Source organism: Magnolia sinica, chromosome 6 (assembly GCF_029962835.1).
Source record: "Magnolia sinica isolate HGM2019 chromosome 6, MsV1, whole genome shotgun sequence".
NCBI classification, from domain to species: Eukaryota; Viridiplantae; Streptophyta; class Magnoliopsida; order Magnoliales; family Magnoliaceae; genus Magnolia; species Magnolia sinica.
This window is the reverse complement of record NC_080578.1, coordinates 37,345,038-37,365,061: the sequence shown is the minus strand read 5'-3', so window position 1 is coordinate 37,365,061 and position 20,024 is coordinate 37,345,038. Positions and strand designations below refer to the sequence as shown.

The 20,024-nt window shown below is 38.7% G+C and overlaps 1 protein-coding gene across 3 annotated transcripts; it reads right to left on the bottom strand.

Moving 5' to 3' along the window:
• Positions 1-506: 506 nt before the first annotated feature.
• On the bottom strand, positions 507-13,335 carry LOC131248669 (two-component response regulator-like PRR95). Of its 3 annotated transcripts, XM_058249052.1 has the most exons (9): positions 12,915-13,333; positions 11,512-11,672; positions 8,284-8,445; positions 8,058-8,188; positions 7,788-7,943; positions 6,775-6,934; positions 6,242-6,677; positions 1,653-2,457; positions 507-1,164 (listed from the first exon to the last, which is right to left on the bottom strand). In XM_058249052.1, the coding sequence occupies exons 3-9, from the start codon at positions 8,324-8,326 to the stop codon at positions 1,027-1,029; spliced, it is 1,869 nt and encodes a 622-aa protein (XP_058105035.1). In that variant the 5' UTR covers positions 8,327-8,445; positions 11,512-11,672; positions 12,915-13,333; the 3' UTR covers positions 507-1,026. The 3 variants fall into 3 exon arrangements, with proteins under 3 accessions (XP_058105035.1, XP_058105034.1, XP_058105033.1); XM_058249051.1 differs by lacking the exon at positions 11,512-11,672 and having other exon boundaries at positions 6,775-6,877; positions 12,915-13,335; XM_058249050.1 differs by lacking the exon at positions 11,512-11,672 and having other exon boundaries at positions 12,915-13,334.
• Between the last annotated feature and the right edge of the window lie 6,689 nt (positions 13,336-20,024).

Genomic DNA, 20,024 nt, shown 5'->3' with positions numbered 1-20,024 from the left:
ACACAAAACAAACAAAGTTCATTCACCTATGTCACGACCCTAGATCCCCAGTATGTGTAAACATATTGTGGCCAACATGCAGAATGGTGCAATGATCAACCGTCCCTGTTATGGGTGCTAACCTACATGGGCCACATCAAGAAACTTACACTGAACTGACAATTCTGCCCCTGAACATGCGTAGCTGACCAAGGACCATTTTTAAGGAACTACCATAGATCAAATTCAACACCCCAAATAAATGGTCAGTTCATCCTTTCAGCATTATTATTGGATGATATCTCAATTCAAAACATCGCTCATCAGAGGGACGGTTCCGAATATCTGAAAATCTCCACATGTAGGTGACAAAGTTGCAACACAAGCTGATGATCCCAAGTTGTGACATGGGCAATATGAACTCTATAAAACAAAACAAAGTAACAAGCAAGACATTATTTACAGAGTCTGAAGACCCAGGTCTAGAAAAGGAACTGCAAGAAGAAAGACCCAAGTACAGATGGCTATAAAGCAAAAGCAACCTCCAATCATTGCTACATGCGAAGAAAAAGGGCCCATACACGAAGGACTTCTTAAATGAATAGAATTGTTCCAGAAATCACATACATGTATTGACAATAAAAAGAATAACACATCCTCCTTACACGAGTAGAATGACATACATGATACAACAGGTCATGTGGAAATTATAAACTGACTGCTATTTACAGTGGATGGAAGACAAATGGTTGTAAGAAACAAGAGCAGAGAAGACGCGTTAATGGCGCTTGTGTCTCACCGATTGAAATTTCTTGTCATTGATTCCTCGCTCTTTCAACTACCAATTTGCATGAGGAATGTAAGAGTTTCTTGAGGATCGCCGCGACATTGAATTTCCACACAAGAGGAGGGATAAATGTATGTAATCAAAACTATAGTTCAACACTGGAACTTACTGTCAGTTTGGCTCAATTCGTGAGGTCAAAGATCTTCGACCATTGGTATTGGGAGATGGGCACCGGTTCAACCATTTAACAAAGCATGCAACTATGCAGCCATTGAATCACAGCGATAACCATCCGTTTCTACAGATGGATGGCGAGGATCGGAGTGAACTTGGCGAACAAACTGTCCTTTCACCCGGGGACGCTGCTCTGCAAGTCTTTTCCTGCTTTGGTATCGAACCTGTGAAGAGGGTTCACATTAATGATTGTTAATTGCAGATCATGTACATAGCCAATGACATAGTAATATTAGTAAGGGCCCACCAAATGGAACAAATTCTGAGGAGAGGTTGAACAGGTGATTCACAGAATTCATGCCCATGTTGTACACCTGTTGGAGACTATCGCCATTCATCAGTAGGTCCCATTGTGAAAGAAGCCCGGGCCAAAAAATAAGGATGCTCCACTCAATTTTGGGTGGGCCAATTGTATGAAAAAGTGCATGATTGGTGAAAAAAACGAGTACATAACCAAAGTACACATGCAGCCACCCGATGAGTGGACTAGTCCGATCTTTTTAGTCAGGCATGATAAAGCAGTCCCCACCTGATGAATGGCTCAAAGCTCCCACACCTGTTCCATGTAAGCACATGTACTACGATTTCCTTCCTCATTGATGTCCCATATGCATTTGAATGGAAAATTTGTTATTATATAGCATTAGGGTACCTTCTTCCCATAGCATCTGTCTTTCCTCTTTAATCGGAATTTGGTCAAGGCCACCTCTCTTTGCGAAGGGGGCGGCTGATAATCAACTACCCTCATTCTATCACGAGGGATGAGCTCCACAACATTCCCACTCTCTGCAGTGGCTCCAACAGCAGAAGCTGCAGTGACATTCCTGTTATTGCCATCGCAAACACTCCCACACCCACTGCTGTTAAGATGACTAAAGCTACCATTGCATAAACTACTACTTCCACTCTCACCCATGGCAGATGTAATGCATGCTGGATCCTTTTTAGACTCAAAATTCTGCTCCTGCTCAGGCACAGCTTGGTTAATGGGCCTATCTGCACTTTGATCATGTTGATGACTGAAGTTTAGCTCGGAGTTGGAATTGTCAGGATTAGATGGACGAGATAGATTCTCATGAGTTGCATCCTGCTGGCTGGTTAAATTTTTATCCTGTACTGGAGCTCCAGACTGAGAATAAAATAAGTGTGGCATTAAAGCATCATAGCAAGCATGTAAACCATTATGGGCTGTGCCTCTGATAGGGATAGGGGCTGGAATAACCCCAATTCGAGGGCATGGAAATGCCATCTTGTCTTGACCAGGAGGAAGAATGATGAGAGAGTTAGCATCTTCCTGATTGTTATTCTGTGAGACTACATTCCATTGGGGAGCATCGCTGGCATTGTCATGGCCTTGACTTGGCAAAGGCTTGTGGGGCCCACTGGTACAGTCTCGGGATTCAGTGCTAAGACTGGTCGATGGTAGAGGAGGAGGCTGCACTGTCCTGTTATTGTACCTGCAGAAGGGAACTGTGAGTTGAGTAAATTTTCAGCAAAAATACAATGTAATTGTTCAATGAAGTAACATCGAAGTGCATGATGACACCCTTGGATACCAATCAACGGAAGTAAAAAAAAAAAATGACCAATTTTATCTGAAACCAAGAAAAATGCCATCCAAGCATGTGGATGGACATACATCGTGAGTTCCTCTGTTTGACTATCAAACTCACCTCAAATTTTTCGAACAAAATCAAGCACTATATACAACAACTTTTACTCAGTTTGAGATCTGTGGAACAAACATGACTTTTTAGCAAGGGGAAAGCGGTGCATGAAACAAAGGAAAGGAGGCATTTACCCAACTGAGACATATGCCTGTAGCATGAGGAACCAACAACTGTGATGTGCCTACTTGCGTAACAGAAGACACGCATTACACTGAAATAAACTGAATGGATGACCTTTTGGTTGCTTCCGAATGTTTTACCTCACGGAAAAGATGACCATTAGGCAGAGAGACCTCTACTTGTATCAGGAAGGGAGATGCTTATTTAATTGGACATGAAATGACCATTACATTTGTCAGAGAGAATCAAAAGCCTCACACTCACTCCTTTGTTGATCGCCTCTAATTAGAAGCATTTAATTAGATTTTACAGAGTATTTGTTCTCCTTAATTAATGTTTAGATAATATAGCAGTGGCTCAGTAGGAGATGAGATTTCAAGAGTGGAAGCCCCTCTGCTTCATTTCATCAAGAGCGATGCATTCCATAACAGTCCACGATCCATGCATGCAGCGCTTGATACCACTTACCCAACACCTTTCTTACATGACCTAACGCATGCCATAACAAAACCAGGTTCTACAATCTCCTTACGTGCATTCTCACTTTATGGTACTTCATGATGAACAAACATGTACACCTGCTGCATCCTACATACACTATTGCAACTTCAATGATACCCCATGCATCTTTCAAGTGCACCAGGCATGCATATGAACCAACTAAGATGGTAGGTATTGTACCCGTTAAATGGCCACATTGTTCTAATCTTGAGGGCCTACAAGAAGCTAGAATGAGAAGAAGAAAGATGGAAGAGAAAAACAATGAGAGAGAGAGAGAGAGAGAGAGAGAGAGAGAGAGAGAGATGTTGATTAGGGTGTATTGAAACCCCAGCCCTTCACTCTTAATTATAATAGTAAAAACGTGAATGGGGCCTATGGGCCTTATTACATGGACTTGGGCCAATGGGCTTTATTCCACTATTAACATTTCAACACTCCCCCTCAAGCTGGAGCATCCTAATAAGGCCCAGCTTGGAACAAGTGCTAACATAATCAAACCTAAGAAAGAAATTCTTCTCTAATAGCATGTAACAATGACGACAAACAAGAACGTATGTGGTGCAAAAATAAATCATCGTCGTCATCATCGTCAAAGCTTTATACCAACTTATTAGGGTCGGCTACATGAATCTTTTCCGCCATTCCAATCTATCAAGGGCTATAACTTCAGTTAGGTCATCGAGTATTTTCTTATTACCTCCACCCACATCCTTTTAGGCTCTTCCCTTGCCCTTTTAGAGCTTTCAACTTGTACCAACTCACTCCCAACTAGAGCAATTCTTGGTCTCCATTGCACATGCAAAAATAAATATTTTCAAATTCAGTTTATCTCATTTCTAGGTCTCCATTGCACATGCAAAAATAAATATTTTCAAATTCAGTTTAACTCATTTCTAGGTCTCCATTGCACATGCAAAAATACAAATTTTCAAATTCTGTTTATTTGAACGTATGCAAGTCTACTTCTAAAGAGTTTAGAAGATATAAGCAACACAGACACTCTAGCAAGTCAGTAACTTTTGTTTCTCAAACTTCAAGTGTCTAGACATCTGGTCCATTTCCCGTCTAAGTTTGTGACTTCCACCAACCAGCATTTTCTTCGACACTGCAAAATTCACTTCAGTCAGTCACGCAAAATATGAGATGGTTGTGAACTGGTGTATGAGAAGCAAGGTTTATGGGATGGAAAAACTCTTATAGAAGCCCTCCACCATTACCGATTTGTAACAATGATTCAATCCATTCAAAATGAATCATCTTCTACACTATACAATTATTCATGATCAACAACAATGAGTCAGAACTGGTTCTAACTATAGAGACTTTCCTCATGTTGCATGAACATAACTCCAGCTAGCTTCATTCTATTCCAGTTCCATTTGTTCTTCTGGTGGATCAAAAATCATCAAGTGGATGAGAAAAACAAGCTCTACCAATCACCAATTGTACCAAACTGAAAGCTACCTGCTTCATTTGATTCGGCAGTTTCAATTGAACATCCAATCAGGATTACAGCAGCACAAAGGGCAGTTAACTTCCTAAGAAGAGATATTATATGCAATTGTACATACTATCAGTATGGCAGCAGCGCAAAAGGCGGTGCCTTGCCAACAAGAGAGATGATTCAATCCCATGAAAAATTCAACATTTCCTTCTGATCACTTATGTGTAGTTTTGGGACGGAGGAAAACTAAAATGTGGATACAGACAACCTGAAATCCTCAGGAAATTGAAAACAGTGGATTTCGATTTTCCTTCCATTGTTTGTTTTGGATTCCAGTTTTTACATGGACTCCATATATGGCCATCTCATGTGTCCTCTCTGCCACGGAAATCGATTTAACATCCTTTTTGGAGGAAACAGGTGTCCCATTTTTTTAAGGAAAATCTGGGAAATGGAAATGGATCCCAGGGCTACCTTTTTTTAATCAACTGGAGGAAAAGTGGATCTTCCACATGAACTGATTTCATTTGCAGGTTTTTTTCCATGTTCCCAAAAGGCAGTTCCAATGGTACATCCAGTCAGTATGACAGCAGCACAAAAGGCGGTGACTTCCCAACCAGAGATATAATTCAATCCCATGAAAATTCCGTTTCCTTTTGATCTCTTATAACTTCCTAGAAGAGAATGTAGACTACATGGAGATGTCTCCGATGATGCTATTACAAACAAATTGAGCTGTGTTCATGCCCTGCCTCTTCTTGTCAATCAAAACTATGTCATCTGCAAATAACATACACCATGGGATCTCTTCCTGCAAATGCCTCATTAGCTTATCCACAACCAAATGTATAAGCTCAATGCCAACCGCTAGTTCAAGCCTACGGCAATGGGGAACTTACCTGTCTCTCCACTAGTAGTCCTCACATTTGTTACCACTCCCTCATACATATCCTTAATCATGTCATCCTCTTGGAACTCCTCCCTTTCCCAACACCCACCAGATTAACCCTCCAGGGACCTTATCGAAAGCCAAGTCAATAAAGACCATCTAGAGATCCTTCCTTCTCTCCCTACATTTCTCCATCAATTGTCTAATTAGGAAAATAGCTTCAGTGGCAGACCTCCCTGGCATGAAACCAAACTGAATTACAACTACATGCTATCCCTAGTAAAAGTTCATTAGTCAGTTAACATGAATATATTGCACATGACAGTAATACGAGGTACACAAAAATCAAAATACCTTCCCCGCAGATCACAGCAAGTGAAAGGAAGAATAAACATCAAAATTTAATAACTTAATTTCATAAACATTAACACGAGATTCACATTGTCCACTTTAGGTATATCTCTCCTCAACCATGCTTCAGACAAATAAGATTCAACTGATAGACCATACAAGAAATTCTCACATCTGAACAGAATATTATTAGGTAATATTTTAACCTCTAAGTTCTGAAAATAAAAAGTAATGCAGAATACTGAGATTGGGAGATAGGTACTCACCGAGAAAATGCAGAGGAATTCGAATGGTGCAAGGTATGCCTTTCCTCAATCTCTCTGTTTTCACAACTGCTCAGCTGGGATCTTCTCAAGGAAAGTTCCAATAGAGGCAAAGAAAACTTGCTGATGCAATCCCTCTCATCAGGGAGTTTTTCTGCATCCACCAGAGCACCGCAATGAATAGAAGTGTGGTCTATGTACCGATGGCTGCATTGTTGTTGATTATCAATTGCTCCAATCAAGTCAATGGCTTCTCTTGAAGGTTCAACCAGCCTGTTGTTGTAAGCATCAGTCTCAATCACAATATTAGCATCCTCTCTGTGGCATGCTGTTGCCGCCTCGTCACTCGTCATTACTCTAGCACAATCACACTTTTCTTCAAGGACATTGCTATTGGAGTTAAGTGCTTGATCACCAGGAGTCGCTTCTGCTAATTTGACTGCAAAAAGTACTTTGTCATATACTCCATTATGGACCAGACTTAGAAAAGACAAGTAACAGAAAAATGCCAATAAAGAAGAAGAAACATATCATACCTTCATCTTCACTTTCACCTGCCCAACTTTCATGATTTTTATGCTTTTGTGCTTTTCTGTCAATCACGGTAGAAGCACTCTTGCATTTCAGCTGCCAAGGATCCTGCATATTATGCATGTATGCACTTTCAGCTTCCATGTCTGGCTTTGTACAAGAGCTCTGCACAACAAGTAGCAAAATGTGCAGTGACTATGTATAACTTCATGTACCTAATCTACCCAAGAAACATAATTTATCAGTAATATGTGAAAAATGCCATGCACAGTATGCCAATCCATGTCAAACAGTATATTGCCCTCTATGACCAGTCAAAGATGTGGACTCTAGAGGTACTGGCAGATTGGGGCCAATGTGGTGTAATTATCACATCCCACGCATCCCTTCAAGTTATGCGCAGGGCCTCAAAATCAGCTCGATCCAAAACTTTGGTGGGCCAAAGCAAAGGGAACAAGGTGGTAAGGAACACCCACCCTTGATTCTCACTGAGGCCCACCTGAGTAGTAGAACAGCCTGATTTTTTATCTGATCCTTCATCCAGGGAAGAGGAAGGGTCCAGATGGCCTGGATTTTGTATACAAAACATGGTGAGCCACCCACACAAATCCAAGGTGTGCATTCCCTATCAACTAGTACCCTGTGCTGCGGCCCACCTGAGTTTCTGTTTAGGCTGATTTTTGGGCCCTAGGGGTAATGTGAGGTGACATATCTGATGGATGGGTGGGATGTCGTGAATACATAATGTGGGGCCCTGCCTGGTACCACTGTAGCTTACAGTGGTACCAACACCACCGGAGTGCACCCCCTAATAAAAAAACTCAAAGTATAAAGCTAATCAAGTTAATACTACTTGCAATTGTGTTATGTGCAGTGCTTCACCTAAAAGTTACACAATTATCAAAAATCACTTCATCTTCACATGATATGTCACACCTTCCAAATATATTAACGGAAATAAGAATAAGCAATGAGTTCAATATTTTGACTAGATGATAGAATCAATGAAAAAGCTTACTTGGGTATCACTCCCTTTCTCACTGCATTCCCAATCTTTCTGCACACAGGCCACATATTCACTTGAATGGTTACTGGCAGCATTGTTTCCAGAAATAGCATCTAATTTCCTCTCGGCAAGGTTCCCATCCTGGGGAGCATGTCTGACAGCGCTAGACTGATAGTTAAAGATGAATAAATCAATACTCAGTTTTTAAGTGACTGTGATAACAATGCAACCTAGACTAGTAAAAGCACACATGACATCTCAAAGACAAAGGGTAGGGCATACTGCTTGTCTTCTCCAAACATGCTGCCACAAATTCCTCAGCTCATTCTTCCTTATAGGCTTGACAAGGAAGTCTGCTGCACCTCTCAGCATGCATTTGAAAACCAGGCTAATAGAATCTTGTGAAGACATCACTGCATGAATCACCAAAAGGGCAGCAACTTGCTTAAAATTTTAATTTATGAGGGGATCAAAAATTTTCAGAAGATTGTCAAGATCAGTAGCGTACTTATAACAGGAATGTTTTTGCAGGTCCCATGCTCCATTATCATGGTAAGAAGGCCAAAGCCTGTGATTGAAGGCAACTCAACTTCTGTCAAAATGAGATCAATATTGTGAGGTTTCTCCTTCAGTATCGCCCATGCCTTTAAGCCATCAGATACAGCAGCAACTGCTCAAACAAAGAAAAATATGAAAAATAAAATAAAATTAGAGAACAATAAATTCTCAGTTGCCAAACCACCTATTCTTTTTAATAGGGCAGTGAAAGAACAATAAATTTAGAGAGAGAGAGAGAGAGAGAGAGAGAGAGAGACCAAAACCAGTTGGAACAGAAACTTTGCGTTTGGCACAATGCCAAAGATAAATATAACAACTGTTTTTCGGGGAAAAAAAAGGATAATGATAAAAACCAGCGCTGAGCTCTATATGCCTATAGAGTGCCATATCAAAGAGTCACAAAAATTCTATAAGAGCCTGTTTGATAGACGCCTAAAAATTAGCTCATCTCATTTTAGTTAGTTGTAATTATATATTAGAGATTGTGATGATTGGTTATAAAGATTATGGTTAATCCTTACAAAGAGAAATATGATCACTACTATATAACTACAACTGACTAAAATGAGATGAACTCATTTTTAGGCATCTAACAAACAGTTCCTAATTCTCATATTAAGAATGATTATGGCATCTGTCAACACCAAATACAAGTTATGAGGTGAAGATGCCTCTAAAAGGAGAAGAGTATAATACAACACTCAGGCCAAGAGTTTCTACAATATCTTTGGGTTTTCAGCTTCCACAAGTTGGATCCATGGTCTGCTGATTGATGCTGTCAAGATGACAGGTCCAACCGTGTATGGTCCATGCACCAAAACTTCCCAGATTGGAACATCCCATACATAGATTCTTTGGCATCATTTTGGTTAGATGTAGCCCATTGTTGTGTTTCTTTATTAACCATCTATTTCCTGAATGCATATTGAAGGGTTATGAATTCCCCATCTGGGAAATTTTTTAAGGCATGATCCATCCAAACTGGGTCCAATCATATAGATGGCATGGATCACTTGGCCTTGGAATCTGCTTGTACAAACTGAAATCCAAGCATATCATGGAAATTCTTGGCCCCCGGCAATGAATAAAACTTCAAAGTAACAATAACTTTCCATGGAAAAAGAAAATAAATGAAAAACAACATCTAGATGGATACCTTGCCCTTGAAAGAATAAAGAACAATGCAAGGACAATTGCCATGAGGAGAATAAAGGCACATGAGCAAACGTGGCACATGTGTAAGAGATTTGGGCCATGTTATGCAGGGCTGACCATGAACATGTTCTGGCCAATAATACCCTTACTGGTTAGCTGCACTTGTGCCACATAAAATGGACAGTCACCAACAGCGTATTTTACATGTAAAAGTGGGTAAAACCTACTGAGGGAACAAGCCTGGACCTTGGGACGGCATTTTCACATTGTGCCCAATCCAGCACATGGCCTGGATCCAGTGTGCATATGCCAAGTTGGTAAACGTACCAAGATAGACTTCTCTCCTCCATCGAATTACTTTATCTTTTCTCAAGAACAAAGGAGCACCCATAAAGAATTGCACTGTAGCTCTTCTTTTCCCAACCACAAAAAACATACATAAGAACTTGCATTATAGCTTTTAACACGTTCCCCCAAGGAAAGAGCTGTATGGCGAATTCCTCAGTGAGTACATGTTTTGCGGAGAACCCCTCACTTTGTATTGGCGAAATCATAACTCACAACATGCGTAACAACATCAAATCATGCCTACAGCCTCTAAATTTACATGGTGTAGCCCACCAAGTCTTGTATCGGCTTGATTTTTGGGCTTGACCACAAACATGAGGGGGCTAACACAATGGACAGAACAAATCAGATGCATGCATCGCGTAGGTCCCACAATAGCCCAGTAACAACACTAGTTGTGGTGGTAACTGTAACATGTGCGTGCACCCAAAAAATCAAGCTTATCCAACACCTAGGTAGGCCACACCATAGGGAACAAGGTCGAATTCAAGCCTAAAATCTATAAATTCACGTGGTGAAGCCCATCTGATTTTTGGAATGGCCTTATTTTTGGTGTCCCTTCATCCTGGTGGAGCATCTGGTGAACAGCTTGGTTGACATATATACAACACAGTGGATCCCACAAACCTTTGGAGAAATTTTATTGGTTGTCCCAACTGTCCCCTATGGTGTGACCCACCTATGTTTCCATGCACACTGAATTTTGGTTCCATTGCCTAACAATTAAGGACATTGACTCTAATGGACAGGGTAGTTTGATGCACGCATCACATGGGCCCCGCAATAGCCCAGTACCTCCACCTATAGTGGCGGTAAGGTACCATGTGACGTTTCCCCATGTGTATGTATAAGGCTGTCAACATTTTGCCTTGAAAATGCATGGCTCTCGTTTTCTCTTTATTTTTGGGTAGCTTTATTATTTTTTTAAGAAATATCAAGCCTACTTTAATCTTTAACAAGTTCGAATATTGGAATCAAACCCTCATTTTGTATCACAAAAATCATAATCAATTATTTATATACTCATGCTATTGCGAATCTATGTCATGGTTGGTTCCACTGCCCTGGTAAAAGAGGAAGGTTGATGTCTAGCACACAGCCGATTGCAAGACGTTTCCCAATCTAGCACTTAAAATCCAACCCCAAATTGTTGGAAAAAGGCTAAGATGATGATGAACTGTAGTCTCAAGCTACTAAAGGTAATAATGGAATGTTGCTCCTATCAATGTTCTCAAGAATAACTCATCAAGGCTTATCTAGAACCTATTTTGGATCCCATAAACAAAGTTTTAAGGTTGCTTAAGGTGTGTAGTTCCACCTCACAAAAAATTTGTTGCTCAGCTCCACCCTACCCTAAACCCGTTGTTGTACCCCAACCAATGCAGATATCTATTGTTGTCATGAATCCAACATCATTGACATGAACACCTATGGCCAAAAAACATGCCGTGCATTGAACATTTGCAGGTGTAGCTGCACAACAATTGGTATCAAGTTCGATTTTATCAGTTCGTGGTTTTCCGGTTTATACACTTTTGATTAGCATTCCATTGGTTATTAAAGGTGTAATGGCTTCGAAGACATCTAATGCAAAGTTTGAGATGTAGCCTAGAAAAAGTAGGGTTCATAAGAGAGAGAGAGAGAGAGAGAGAGAGAGAGAGAGAGTAATGCAAACCCGAATGGGGAATCAAATGGACTAATAAGAAAAGAACGAGATTCCGGGAAAAGACTGAACAATCCTCTAGCCAAATGCTAGAGATCAGGAATGCAATACTGCGAAGCGAGCTCAACAGTCCTCTGGTCTTGAACCAGAGATCACTTTCCCCACTTCAACAACTACCGTAGAGAATAAGAAAATTTCATAAGGGAGAATTTCATTCAACTTGTTTTATTCCACAAACTATAGGCCTTATTTATAATCAAACCTTACCATCCATAATAAAAGCCATGTAATCTAAAATTATGAGAAAATAGGAAAACACCTAAACAACACAGCATCATAATTAAGAAAGTGCCTAAATAAGAAATATCTAAAATTATTCCCCTACCTAATATAAAAATATGAAAGAAAGATGTAATTTCCTAATCTAGAGATCTAAAAGAAAAGGAAAGTAGAGATGAGCTAAAAAGGAAAATTGGGCATTTTCTTGTGCATACGTGCGGAGAGTGCTCATGTAAGATGCGGGCCTTTTCTTCAGATCTTGATCAATCGGCATGTGTGGCCACTTAGTTGCATCAGAGAGAGAGAGAGAGAGAGAGAGCATGGATCTTCAAATCCTCAAATTCCATGGAGATATACCTAATCAACACCCTACAAGATCATACCCGATCTTCAACGATTGAAAGAAGGGATCAAAAGCAAGGTATGAAGGATCATCCCTGCCGCACATCATCCCTGCCGCACACATGTGCACATGTGTATGTTGATCAGGACCACTGATCTGGTGAGCAACCACGAGGACAGACAGAGACCGAAAAACAAAAAAAACCACACATGATCTGAAAACTCTGTCAATCCGATTAATCTGATTCCATCAAGCTTTCCCATTGCTCATTTCACAGATCAAATTGATCGGAAAAACACCGCAGTCCAGATCCCTTGGTTTTGAGATAGTTCCCGTCAAAACGGTGCCCCACCAAATCAAGTCCTATTCAACATCGACACGTAGCACTGCACAGTATCCCCAGTAGAAACCAATCCGCATCTAGATTCTGAATTTGTAATACAAAATCATTCATTCGTAAAACAATAACATCCCTACCATCCAATTCTCAATGCCATTTGGACACTCCAATCAAATCCATTTCAGAGGAAATGACTAAAGTGGGTGCAGCACCATTTCAATTCACAATCACCACTCAGTTCCAATCTCATACATTTCAAAGAGAACGCAAAACAACTGAAACCGCAATTCAGTATTTTTACTCTTTACAGAATCAAATAATCGCAATTTAGTTCAACTGAACATCCAGACGCCACCTCAGCCTCAAACTAAAAGCAGATGTTGATCTTTCGTCTTCAAAAACAAAAAACATACAGAGAGAACGAGAGAGAATCCATAACTTGGGAGAACTGACCTTTGTAACTGCATCTCCGCAAGAGAGCGGAGATGATCTGCCGAGTCGAATCGTCGCCCTCGACTAACAGAACTCTCAGAAGCATCCGAGGAACGAAGCTCTCCCATCCGACGAGCGACGGATCCTTGTTCGTATCCGTCACTTCCCCATCCAAATCACAGCTCAAAGATACGTCTCCCATCAATCCCATCTCTCTCTCTCTCTCTCTCTCTCAGATACTATCTTAGAAAAATCTGATCTCTCATATACAGATCTATCTAAAAATATCTGATGCGGGGCTGTAGCACAAGAGGAGAGAGAATATTCAATGGGGTGAGGGAGCACCGATTCCAGCGGTAACTGCCTCAGGACCGATCATTGCGGTTAAGGCGACCGTGTAAAGGGGAAAAAATCTCGATCCCGCTTCTCTCTCTCTCTCTCTCTCGATATTGGAAGCGGATTGGCTGCTGTACCTCACATCAGCTATATAGCTGTTGTAGGTACGTGTCGCGCAAAATGGAGCACTGACGCTAGTTGTACGAACGGTTCAAAGGAGATAAACTTACATGGGTTCTATAGTGATGTATTTATTATATCTACACCGTTCATCTATTTTTGGAGATCATTTTAGAGCATTATTTAAAAAATGAATCATATCGAAAGATCATCCGGACCACATCATAAATAGCAGCGGCGATAATGATTTTCACTGTTAAACAATTTTTAGGGCCCACCATAACGTTTATTTTACATCCAATCCTCTCATAAGGTAAAATACCTGAATGAAGAGGGGAAAAATTTTTCATATTGATCCAAAACTTCTGTGACCCCAAAAAGGGTTTCAATTGTAGACGCTTAATCCTTCACTGGTTTTTGCAGTGTGGTCCACTTGATAGTTAAATCTTTCCTGTTTTTCGTCTTGACCCTAAAGACGAGCTCACAAAGTGGATGGACCGTTTGGATATAACACATACCTCGTGATGAGACCGCAGCTATATAGCTGGTGTGAGGTACAGTAGCGATGGGTGGTCCTCCAGGTCAATTTTCTGACGAGCAAAACGGGGAACGGGTGGCCAGCCACTAGCCCGCGCATCGCCGAGCCGACGTGGCTGGTTCGTGGTCACTTGTCGAGATATTTCTCCGGACTAGTCCGGACACGCGTCGGGCAGTTGTGGGCTGAGAACGGGATGCGGATTGGGAAGGAAGGGAGGGGATTTTTACTCTAATAGCCCTTTAGAATGAAATGGCCAGGATCCCTGGGATCATATTTTTTTTTAGCCTTGGAGACGAGAATTCACTCTGTTTTTTATTTTTATTTTTATTTTTTTTTCTTTGCTTTGTCCTTGCGTCCATCCGTCTACCATATGTTAGTAACTTGTAAATAACTTTTTGAGAAGAGGAGATTGTACGCCCCACGGAGCCACAAATGGACCCACTACTCTAAACCGTTCGTTGCCTACGGAACATCCTATAACATCGAAGGTGTTGATTTTATCTTCATCTGATGCTTATGTGGCCCTCAGTAGAGAAATTGATGGCCTTTTTCTTATAACTATTTCCTTCGATGTAGTTCATTCATGATGTCTTCTTCACCGATTCTTAGGGTCATGCCTTAAAATAATTTCACCGAGCTAATTGTCAGAATGAATTTTAATGGAGATGTACAATGGACAGCATGGTATCATTCCCTAAGCATATATATATATGGGTTCTAACTCACATTCTAAACCATTTTTAGGTTTTTGGATTTATTTAGGGAGAGGAGATCACCATTGATTCAAGAGAGAGAGAGAGAGAAGACCATCACCACCACCGAATTGAGAGAGAGAGAGAGAGAGAGAGAGAGAGAGAGAGAGAGAGAACTGCCACCACCACGGATCAAAGAAAGAGGGGACTACCACCACCATTGAAGAAGGTGGTTAAGACCATTGCTTTCACCTCCATAGGACCCACTCCGACAATCATCTGACATGTTTACGGTGACAGTACCTTCATTCAGGCAACATTTTGAGGTGATATTACCTTCAATTCGGCGACAATCTTCACATTGTCAATCAATTTCAAGTTTTCCTTCAAAAGAGTGCAATAGATATGGTGGGTAGAGGTAAGAGTACGTAGTGTGAAAGTTTTTTTAAAGGTTTGCTAGTGTGTATCGCACGTGGGCACTACGGATCCCTTGGCCATTGTTGATCTCGCTTAGGCACTATAGATCCCACCTAGCCCTACTATGGATACCACTTATGATTGTGGACCAACCTAGGCACCCTTTTTGTGGATGTTAAATGAAAGAATGTGCATGTGGATGTGTTTGTGGGTTGTGAATGTTGAATCGTATGAATGCAAGTGCAGATGTAGTTGGTGGATGTAGATTTTAAATTGAATGAATGAGAATATGATAGCGTATGTGGATATAGATGTGGATATGACTATTGAGTTGTATGAATGAAAATGTGAAAGTAGAAGTGGATGTTATAGTGGATGTGGAGGTAGATTTATATGAATGTGTATGTGGAAGTGTCTTGCTTGTGAATAGTGAATTGTATAATATAAAATTGTAAAAGTGGATGTGAATGTAAAGTTGTATGAATGAAAATGTGAAAGTGGAAGTGAAGTAGATTTGTATGAATGTGGATGTGGGTTATATGGTATAAAAATGTGGAGATGTATGTATATGTGTAAGTTGATAACCATGTTGTTTTCTATGGCATGTATGTTGTTAATGTTGAATTATATGAATGCACATGTGGAAGTGCACATGAATGTGATTGTAAATTTTGAAATGTATAAATCCCCCCGAGCACTGTGAATCTCACCTAGGATCCACCCCCATGTGAGATCTACATTACTTAAGGGGGATCCCTCCCCAGGTGAGATCCACACTGCTCAGGTGATCTGTACAATTCAAACTCACATATTCATATACATTCACATCTACATTCACATCTCCATCTTGAATTCAACATTCACATTCACCACCACATCCACACTCATATTTACATTTTGTCAATTCAAAGCCCACATCAACATTTTCATTCATTCATATTTAACATTCACATCCACTTCATGTATTCCATCTCCACTCTTTGGTTCATTCAATTCAGCAGTCACATACACATACTCATTGACTCTATTTAACATTCACATATTTTCTCATTCTAAGGATATGCATGTGCATGTGCATATGAAAGTGGATGTGCATGTGCATGAGAATGTGAATTTTGAATTGTATGAGTGCAAGTGTGAAAATGCATGTGCATGTAAAAGTGAATGTGGATTTTCAATCATATGAATGAAAATGTGGGGTAGATAAGAATGTTGAACTATATGAATGCAATTATGGAGATGGATGTGGAAATAGTTGAGGTGTGTGAATGTTGAATTGTATGAATGGAAATTTGGGAGTGAATTTGATGTGGAAGTGGTCATGAATGTTGAATTGTTTGAATATGAATGTAAGAGTGCATATACATGTGGAAGTACATGTGGAAGTGGATGTGCACTTTAGAGTGGGTCTAATGGGTGGATCCCCTGAGCAGTGTGGATCTCACCTAGTGGAGTGGATTCCCATGAGCACCATGGATCCACCCCTCCCGGGTGTGATCCACAGTGCTTAAGTAGGATTCATCTCTCCTAGGTGAGATCCAAAATCTCTCAAGTGGGACACACACCTCCAAAGTGAGTTCTAAAATATCTCAAGTGGCATCCACACCCACATTCATATCTTCACTCAATTCACTTCTACATTCACATCTTAAATTCAACATTGATATTCACATCCGCATCCACACCCACATTTTCATTCATTCAATTTTAAATTCATATCCATAGTCATATTTCTTTCATTCATATTTAACATTCACATCCACTGCTGCATTCTATATGCATTTTTACATTTTCATTCATGCAATTCAAAATCTCTATCCACATTCACATTTTTATTAATACTTCTTATATGTTTTATAGGTATATTTCTCCATGAATGTTCATGCATAACATTGGTCGTTGATAGCAGACCAGGAGGCACATCTTCAAAGAAAACAAAGAAGCCAGTCTCAAACCATCCATAAGGAGGCCGATGACAAGAAGATTCTATTTGAGAAAGAGAAAAACACTCATCTTAGCATATGAATTTCAATTTTCTGTTTTTAGGAGTTATGTAATTATTTGTATATGTCATTCATATGGCCAATTATTTGTAAAAATGTTGTGAATTTTTTAGAATGAATAATGAATTGAATGAATGTACCAATCATTTTTTTTAAATGATTATTAAATTGAATAATGGTGGAAAATAAGGTACAGGTGGTGACAAGTAAACCAGCAAACTCAATGTCAAAATAAACAAAGAAGGTCATATTAAAATAAACCACACAAAAGCTGAGGACAAAGAGATTTTATTTAAAAAAGAATAATTAATCTTAATATAGGAATTCCAGTTTTCGATTTTATATATCATTCAAGAAGCCAAATTTTTGTATGACTGTTGTGAATTTTTTATAATTGATATTAAATAGAATGAACGTACTCATCATTTTTATGCTTATTGAATAGAATGCAGGTGGATGTAGATGTATATGTGAACGATGAATTGAATTAATTTAGATATAAATGTGGTTGTAGTTGTAAATTTTGAGTTTAATGGATGTGTATGTAGAACTGTATGAATGGATGTGCATGTGGTTGTAAATTTTGAAATGAATGAATGCGGATATGAATATGAAAATGGATGTAAATGTTGAATTGTCTGAATAAAAATGTAAAAGTAAATGTAGATGTGGACATGGTCGTGTACGTTAAACCATATGAATAAAAATGAAGATGTGAATGTAAATGTTGGATTTGATGCGAATGATGAATTTGTAAGTGCACGTGAATGTAGAAGTGGATGTAAATGATAAATTGAATGAATAAAAATATAAATGTGCATGTGGATGTGGATATGAAATTTAATGAATGCAAATGTGGATGAGGATGTAGTTGTGGATGTGGATGTGGATATTAATGTTGAATTGAATATGTATGTAATGAGGAATTTGAATTGAATGAATGAATATGTGAATGTGATTATTTAATTGAATGAATGAAGATGTGATTGTGAAATTGAATGTGATTGTAAATGCCGAATTGAATGAATGAAGATGTATTTAGAGAGGTGGAGGTGGATGTGAATGTGAATGTTAAATTCAATTAATGAAGATGTGGATGTGAATGTTGAATGTTGAATTAAATGAATAAAAACATGAATTTTGGGCTCACTTTTTTCTATCAAATAATATCCAAATGAGATAATTCCAAATCTATTTTAAATTTCATCATATTATCTTTCCAATGAGCATAAGATCACCTCAATCAGACTTCTAATGAGAGAGTTATGACTTATATTTGTATAAGTCTGATTGGAGTGATCTTATGCTTATTGGAAAAATAATTTAATGAACTTTGAAATATATTTGTAATTATCTTATTTTAATATCATTTGATTGCAAAAAAGTGGGCCAAATTTTTATATTTGTATTTATTCAATTCAACATTCAACATTCACATCCACATCTTCATCTATCTTTGCCTCTATGTATATATCTTTATTCATTCAAGTCAATATCTATAATCATATGTACTTTCACAATCACATTTTCATTCATTCATTTCAACATCCATATCCATATCTTCATTCATTCAATTCAAATTCCACATTCACATCAACATCTTCATTCATCCATTTTAACATTTACATTAAAATCCACATCAATAACTATATCCTCATCCAAATTTGCATTCATTCAATTTCATATCCACATTCACATTGACATTTTCATTCATTCAATCCATCATTCACACTCACTTCCACATCCACATGCACTTACACATTCATCATTCACATCAAATCCAACATCGACATTCACAATCACATTTTTATTCGTATAGATTAACATTCACATATATTTTCACATCTACATTCACTTTTACATTTTCATTTATACAATTCAACATTCACTTCCATGTCTACATCCACATCTACATCCATTCAATTCAAAATTCACAACCACATTCAAATCAATTCAAACAGATTTACATCAACATCCACCTGCATTCTACTCAACAAGCATTAAAAATGATAAGTACGTTCATTCAATTCAATATCTATTATATATATATATATATATCATAACACTCATATAAAAAAATGGATGCTCGAATGATATATACATTTAATTACATATCTCATGAAAATCAAAAACTGAAATTCCCATAGTAAGATGGATTCTTCTTTCTTAACTAGAATATCTCTGTCCCCAGCTTCTGTGTGGTTTATTTCGATATGGACTTTTTTGTCTTCTTTGACGATGAACCTCATGGTTTGCTTACGACCACATGTACCTTATCTTCCACCTTTTTAGACTCAATTGTATACGGAATTTTTTATTGTTGAAGACAATATAAAGATAATGTTTATTAAAACTTAGAGACTTGTTTTTACATATTAACATACAATGTAATATACTTAATTAAATGATAAATAAGCAATAACGAATCCATAACCACATCCACATCCACCTTTATTCAATTTAACAATAATTTTTTAAAAAAATGATGAATATGCTCATATAATTCATTAATCATTTAAAAACAATTACAACACCCTTACAAATAATTGGTTGCACGAATAGCACATACAAATAATTACATAACTCCTGAAAGTATAAAATTGGAATTCCTATACTAAGATAGATTCAACATCCACATCCACTGCTGTTCATACCCATTTCAGTCAAGTCCCACCACGACCAATTAGAGTAGATTTCGTGTGATCTATATGGGCACGTATGGTACGCCCAAGGATTTTCCTACAGATATGTACAACGATGTCTCGAAAAGTAGAGCCACAACGTATCAGTTGTTATCGTGCATCATTAGAGCGGTCGAGAGGAAGAACAACTGAGTTCGAATGATCGCATGAGGTAAAGAGAAGCGATCGATCTCAAATAGTCACTGACAGGTGGCGAAAAGATAAGTGAAGGAAGCAGAACATGGGAAGCATCTAAAATCTAAGTAATGGAGAGTTGTTACCATAACTGTCGGAACGTGGGAAGGATCAAGAACGCCTGAATTAAAGCTATAAATAGCAAAGAA

Coding starts and splice junctions, on each gene's coding strand:
- LOC131248669 (XM_058249050.1), bottom strand. CDS start 13,104: ATGGGATTGATGGGAGACGTATCTTTGAGCTGTGATTTGGATGGGGAA. Junction 8,189..8,283: donor CAAAAACATTCCTGTTATAA/GTACGCTACTGA, acceptor TGATTCATGCAG/TGATGTCTTCACAAGATTCT. Junction 2,458..6,241: donor AATTCCTCTGCATTTTCTCG/GTGAGTACCTAT, acceptor TCCCTTCTGCAG/GTACAATAACAGGACAGTGC.